The 7,343-nt window shown below is 44.6% G+C and overlaps 1 protein-coding gene across 1 annotated transcript in view; it reads right to left on the minus strand.

Annotated features, from left to right (window-relative positions):
• cdc25d (cell division cycle 25 homolog d) overlaps positions 1–7,343 on the minus strand; it is a 17,813-nt gene that overhangs the window by 4,035 nt on the left and 6,435 nt on the right. Inside the window, exons 3-6 of the mRNA XM_048609216.1 lie at positions 6,569–6,664; positions 3,678–3,740; positions 1,721–1,819; positions 247–380 (exon numbers count right to left, since the gene is read on the minus strand). Of these exons, the coding sequence (XP_048465173.1) occupies positions 247–380; positions 1,721–1,819; positions 3,678–3,740; positions 6,569–6,664 (392 nt within the window). The remainder of the gene's footprint in view (positions 1–246; positions 381–1,720; positions 1,820–3,677; positions 3,741–6,568; positions 6,665–7,343) is intronic.

Consider the following 7,343-nt stretch of genomic DNA (forward strand, 5'->3'; position numbering starts at 1 on the left):
GCCAAGCAGCATCATAGGAGCAGAGAGGCTGACGTTTCGGGCCTAGACCCTTCTGCAGGGCTGGATGAACACAGCAGGAATCAGCTTTGGGTTCACCCTTGCCATGGTCAGTCGCTTTGCAATGCTCACCTCTCAGGTACACAGCTAAGAGAATGGGCTATTGAAATAAGATGGCCAGATGTATACAACTGGCTGTTTCCAGAGTGGAGCGGGGAATAGAAGTACCAGAGGGTTAGTGATACTTACAACTTTGGACCTCGCTCTGAGGAGAACTCGCAATGGAAAATAATGACCCTACAATGCTTCCTAGGACAAGGCGATACTTGGCTTGGAAAGAACGTACTGATGAGCTGTTCCTCTGTGTACAGATTCAGGGCTCCCTGCAAAACACACAGGGAAAAGATTCAGAATGAGTAGAATCACTGGGATAAATACTTTTCAATTCCCCCTTGTGTAGTAAATGGATAAAAGAAAAAACTTGCATTCCTCCTGTGCCTTTCAAATGCTCAGAGTGTCCCAGTGGCGTATGTGCTTTAGGAAATATTGACAGCCAATTTGTGCATGGCAAGATCCCACAAACAGCAATGTGATAACAATCTGACTTTGTAATGTGGTTTGGAGGGTAAACATTTGCCAGGACACCAGGCAGAACACTTCAAAATTGCTGTTTATTTTTGTTATGCCACCTGAGTGGGGAGATGGGCTTCAGTTTAACTCCACCTCCAAACAAAACTGTGCCTGTCAAAGTGCAGTATTCCTTCGGTACTGCACTGCACTTCCATCGAAATGTTTATGCTGAAGTCCTTGGATTGGGTGTGAACCATAAGCTTGCGATTCAGAGGTGAGAGAGCTTCTGACTCAACTCAAGAAGTAGAATCAGGACCTTGTTGGTTTCCAGAGCAAGGAGTGAACCCTGACAGAGAGTTGTAGACTGGCACATTCCAAGGTCCAGGACTATGTGCTGAGGGACGCACTAAAGCTTGGGGCAGCTTCTGCCAAGGCACAGTGGGGAAAGACCACCGTCTGACATCTTTCTGCTGAAGGTAAATGGGGGTCCATTCAGTTATTGGACCCTCCTAGCACCTCAATTGTATGTATATATAGTCTTGTATGTGTAAGAGAGGTCTTTGGTTTTTTTGAGATAGTCAAAGTTCAACTTTTGTTTGTTTGCTTGACATGCAACTGTGCAGAACCAAGCTGCTTCGTGACAATTTAATATACAGAGTTTTTTTTTCATGAATAAAGTATATTTTGAAATTAAAAACAAGAAGCTGAATCAGCACCAGGAAAAAGAAATAATTCCACTGTGTCAGAGCCACCTTTTAATCCTATGCTGGATTGGCCAACACTCATGCAAGTGGCTGAACAGTGAGAAATTGGGAGGCCATTCAACCAGGTCAAGCTTCACACATAGACATCAAAGCCAATCCTGGGGCCACTGGAAAAGGAGTGAGATGAGGAACACACAGTGGCAGCTTCTAGCAGGCAGCCTTTTACAAAAATGCATCTCAGGCAAAACTAAGGGAAATTGAAAGAGTGAAAGAACCCAGAGGGAAAGAGAAGCCTCCACCCATCTTCTGTCACCAGAATCAGAGTCTTTCCCCTCTCAGAGGTGGTAAGGTGGAGGGAAAGGGCCAAGCGTTGAGAATTTGAGAAGTGGTGAGTGAGGATAAACACTGTCACAAGATCACAGATCATAAACAGTGAGGAACAGACTGACCTTTATGTGCCCACCATTATATTCATATGGGTAACGACAATCCACTATGACGTACTCATGGATAACATGTTTATACTCTCCAAGCAGCAGAGCGGCTACCTGTAAAACATCCCAGAATCCCCGTCAGATCATTGTGCCACAATGCAGAGAGGCACAAAAAAAACAGAACTTGCATTTCCATACCACGTTTCAACCAGCTCAGGGCATCCCAAAAGATTCTACAGTCATTTCTGTCATTTTTAAAAGCGTGCTCAGTTATGATGGAGGAAATGCAGGAGCTGATTTGTGCACAGCAAGCTCTCACAACCAGAGAATGACCAGATGATCTGCTTTACAGTTATTTATTGAGGGGGAGATATTGGCCAACACCCCAGGGAAATCTCTCCTGATCTTTTTTGAAATAGTGGCCGTGGGATCTTTTACACCCATCTGAGAAGTCCTCTCAGGATCTCTGTTCAATGTATCTGAAACCTGGCACCTCTGACAGTGCCGCTCTCCAATGGTATGTCACTGACACTGGGTGTGTCAGCCTGCATTATATCCAGGACCCAAAGGATAGCCATGGTCCTGGAGAAGACAAGGCTGGATAGAAAAACAAGGAGGCACTGCCACGGTCTAAGACTAACTTCTCTTAGGAGCCATGACCCAGCTTGACACAACCCTAAAAGCCAGTGCTGATTTGAACAACATCCATTTCATTCCTGTTACCCTCCCCCAGAGATGTTGCCTCTTCCTGGGACACAGATCTCATGGATCCAGCAGCTCCTGTTCCAAGGAACATGATTCTGCACAAAGGCCATTGTAGGGAACACATACAGGTTGCTGCACTGCAAGGTTGACTTACTCAGAAGGACGTAAACACCCTTGAAGGAGTCAGGGACTACTCAACAGCACAGTCATCACTGGATCCAAAAGGGATAACTAGGGAGAACATCCTAATGGAGTAAGAGTAGAAGCTGTAACAAATCATAGGATTTGGGGGACCACGTGCACAGATTCTTCCAAAAAGCACAAGTGCTCAAAAAGAAATCAAAATGTCTTAGAGACAGTTGGCCTTTATCTCAAGGTGCCTGTGGTATAAAGGACTGGAAGTGATGCATCAGTTGTACAGAACTTTTGTCCCTCCACTCTGGGAGTAGCTGGGATCAGTTCTCCACCTACACGTAGGAAGGAGATTGGCCAGAATCCTCTAGGGGGTTAAAGGATTGAATTGTGAGGAAAGTTTACACAGATTAGATTTGTTATTCCAGGTAATTAAAGGATTTCATTGGCTAGATAATGGAAGGGATTCCAAAATAGAGGAAAAACAATAAAATCCAAGCCAGGCCCTTCAAAGGTGATATCAGGAAGCACTTCTTCACACAATGGGAAGTGGGAATCCAGAACTCTTTCACTGCTGTTGAGGCTGAAATCAATTTTCAAACCAAGATCAATAGATTGTATGGTAAGAGTTTTCTGGATTGTGGAGTCAAATGAGTAGATAGAGTTGGATACAATCTCATTGAATCGCAGAACAGCTTGAGGGCCTGAATGCTCTACTCCTGTTTGCCATCGATTATTTTCCACATCATACCTTTGATAGACTGATTTCTAATCTGCGAGGGAATCAAGGGTTATGGGGATGAGGCAGGAAAGTGGAGTTGAGGATTATTAGATCAGCCATGAATCATTGAATGAAAAAGCAGATCAATGATGGGCCAAATCACCTACTTCTGTTCCTATGTCTTATGGTCTGGCCCTTGGCTGAAGTTGCCTCTGAAGGATCACAACACCATTGGGAGGAAGGATCTACGCAACCAGGTACCCAGGCCAAGATCTGCGCATGCAGCATGAGGCTGAGAATTGAACCTGTGAGTTTCCTGGAGATAAAGCTCAATTCCACATTCGCTCTTTGCTAATTGATCAATCGGCGTTCCAGTGAGCTGCTAATTGTTCCTAGTGCCCTAGCAATACTCACAGTGTGAGCTGAAATGTATTTCAGATCCTGATGTTTTCCATCTTCTATTGGCAGGATGCAGGCCTAGAGTAGGGAGCAAGGACACAAGAGTCATCAGTTGTCCCAATCTTCCGTAAACTTTCTACTCAAACAATGTCACAGCTGGGAATGCAGACAATTACAATTAGAAGTACACAGTATCCCACTCCCATGACAGGTATAACATGGGGTTAGATACAAATAAAGCTCACTCCACACTGACCCTATCAAACATCCCAGGACAGGTACTACAACAGGGTTAGACACAGAATAAAGCTCCCTCTATGTTTTTAAACCGAAAGCAAAGCTCCCTCGACACTGTCCCTGTCAAACACTCCCAGGACAGATACAGCACGGGGTTAGGTCCAGGGTAAATCTCTCTCTACACTAGGCAAAGGGGAGATGAGATGGGCAAAAATGGGGAGGGAGAGGGAGGGAAAGGTGATGTGAGTGACAGAGTGGGAGACAGGAGAGCTATATGGGTGTTATAGTACTAAGGTTTGTGTGAATTAACTTGTGGGACTCTATAAATAGCACCTCCTATAATAATGAGATAAGAGAACACGTGACTGGAAGATAAGGAAGAATGATTGTGTCTTCAGCAGCTTAAGACCAAGTCTTGTTATGTTGTGTATATAGTTCCTTAACCTATAATGAACAAGTTTTAATAGAACGCATCAGTAACTCATATAAACAGGGTGGTTAAAAAGGCATTTAGCATGCTTGCCTTCATTGCTCAGTCCTTTGAGTATTGGAGTTGGGAAGTCCTATTGAGGTTGTACAGATCATTGGTGAGGCCTCTTCTGGAATATTGTGTCCAGTTCTGGTCACCCAGCTATAGAAAGTAAATTATTAAGCTGGAGAGAGTTCAGAAAAGATTTACCAGGATGTTGCCGGGTATGGAAGGTTTGAAATATAAAGAAAGGCTGGATAGGCTAGGATTTTTTCACTGGAGCATTGGAGGTTGACAGGTGACCTTATAGAAGTTTATAAAATAATGCGGCGTATAGATAGAATTAATGGTAGTTGTATTTTCCCTAAAATGGGGGATTTCAAGACTTTGGGACACATTTTTAAGATGAAAGGAGAGAGATTTAAAAAAGACATGAGCGGTAAATTTTTTTACACAGAGGGTGGTTCATGTCTGGAATGAACTTCCAGTGGAAGTGGTGGATATGGCTACAATTACGATGTTTAAAAGAATTTGGATAAGTACATGGATAGGAAAGGTTTGGAGGGATATGGGCCAGGAGCAGGCAGGTGGGACTAGTTTAGTTTGGGATTATGGTCGGCAAGGACTGGTTGGACCAAAGGGTCTGTTTCCATGTTGTATAACTCTCTGACTCAGTAAATGTTCTAAAGCTACACTAACCAACATATAACCTGCTGATAGCGGTGTTCAATCCCAAAGCACTGAAAATTCAACTTTAAAAAAGATTAACCGGCAGGCCTCTAAAACTGCAGAACTGTGTAAGCCAGGTGAGGAACTCCAAACATGCTCCAGAAGTGAAGTGAAGTGAGTCAGTAAGCATCAGAAAATTAACTTTCAGTGTCATTTAAGGCTGCACCCACACTGGGCATTATTGGTTAAAATGTGAGCTTATGCACTTTGTCAGGAAGAATAGAAGAGCAGAATATTATTTAAAAGGGAAAGATGGCAGAAAGCTGCAATAGAGGGAACTGGGTGTCATCAAGCATTAAACGTTAGTCTCTAAGTGCAGTGGGTATTAGGGAAGGCAATTGGACTGTTAGCCTTCACTTCAAAGGGAATCAAGAATAAAAACAGCGAAGTCTTGCTAACATTGAACAAAAGTCAGACAATACCTGGAATAGACTGAACAGTTTTGATTCCTTGTTGAAGGAGGATGTTTGCCTTTAGCGAGGAATTTAGAACTAGGGGTGCAGTTTCAAGCTGAGGGATCTCCTACTTGCAATGGAGACAAGGAGGGATATCTTCTGAGTGTAGTTAGTATTTGGAGTTCTCCTTCTGAAGTTAGCAGTGAAGACTGGGCCACTGACTATATTAAAGGCTGAATTTGACAGATTCTTGATTGTCAAAGGTTGCTGGGGGACATGGCTAAGCAAGAAAGTGGAATTAAGGCTGCAGGCAGATAAGTCACAATTGTATTGAGTGGTGGAGCAGGATTGAGGGGCCAAATGGCATACCGCAGCTCCCATTTCCTACTTCTTATATGTTCCTTATGAACCCAGTGGGAGTACTCCTTTTTGCCACCAGGGATTTGGTGTGGACAGAGTGTTGCATGCTGCAATCCTGTGCAGTAGGGTGGTCCATGTACTCCAGGGGCCGACTGTGTTCTCTGCAACCTTGAGGAATCTGTGTTCCACGCAAACACTGGGGTATGGCAGATGGCAGCCCCTGTTTCACTTTGAGGGGGCTGCTCCTCAGATACTGGTTATATTTCAGCCCCCCATGCTCCTGTTCTTTGTCTACCCAGTCCAGAGGATCAGAGGCTTTCGTGGGCCTGGGCAAGGTGTCCATCAATCAGACTTAGCAGCCAATGTTGAAGAGCTCATTAGGCCAGAGTGTGTGCACCTCTCCCACCGTTATCTCCATGTCCAGGTGTCCTTGGAATGGGAGCATGCAGCGTCCACTGGCACATTCAAGGCCTTCAAATGACAGCTGGGCACCACAGGGACTGGACAGCACTATACCTCTCCAAAGTGGCATCGGAATTTGAATATTGTTCTTTCATATTTTTATATTTGATTTCTGTTACGGTGTCCCTTTAAGGGCTGTCACGCTTCAATGTGGTTTATTTGGGTTTAATTTGGCCAGTGATTTAATCTGATTGGGATATTTTAACTTAAAGCTGGATTAACCAAGAAAGAACGGGTTCCGACATTGTTCTTACTTTAGAGAAATCACCAATAAGGACTCTCTCCTCTGAGTCTGGGATTTGTTTAACGTTGACTTCCTGGAAGCAGGAAAACTGGCGGAGGTTATAAAGCTGGAAAAGAAATTAGAGTGGCCAGTCAGTGGGGAATAGACAAACAGAACTGGCTGCAATGCTCTCCCTTACTCCCTTCATTGTACAAATTCTTCATTCAGGAATGGCTCAATTGGGCATGTCACCTGTGGGTCCTCACTCAGGTGGGTGTAAGAGACAACGATTAGACAGTGAGGCTGGCCAGGGTATTCTACTGTGACAGCATCACAATCTGATACTTTCCCTTACAACAAAAAAAAAGCACAAAATTTTCCACTGGATAGAATTCTGCTGGGGGAATCTGGACAATTTACATTTAACGCTGTACTCCTAAACTCTGAGACTGAATATTGATCTCCTTCCATATCCTGAGATCACAGACCCCCATCCCATCACCGTGTGGGGGTATATCACAGACACAGACCCCCATCCCATCACCGTGCGGGGGTATATCACAGACACAGACACCCATCCCGTCACCGTGTGGGGGTATATCACAGACACAGACCCCCATCCCATCACCGTGTGGGGGTATATCACAGACACAGACACCCATCCCATCACCGTGTAGGGGTATATCACAGACACAGACTCCTGAACTGTCACCGTATGGGGGTATATCACAGACACAGACCCCCATCCCATCACTGTACGGGGGTATATCACAGACACAGACCCCCATCCTGTCACTGTATGGGGG

The sequence above is a fragment of the Rhincodon typus genome, chromosome 20, assembly GCF_021869965.1.
Source record: "Rhincodon typus isolate 14 chromosome 20, sRhiTyp1.1, whole genome shotgun sequence".
In the NCBI taxonomy this organism is placed as follows: domain Eukaryota; kingdom Metazoa; phylum Chordata; class Chondrichthyes; order Orectolobiformes; family Rhincodontidae; genus Rhincodon; species Rhincodon typus.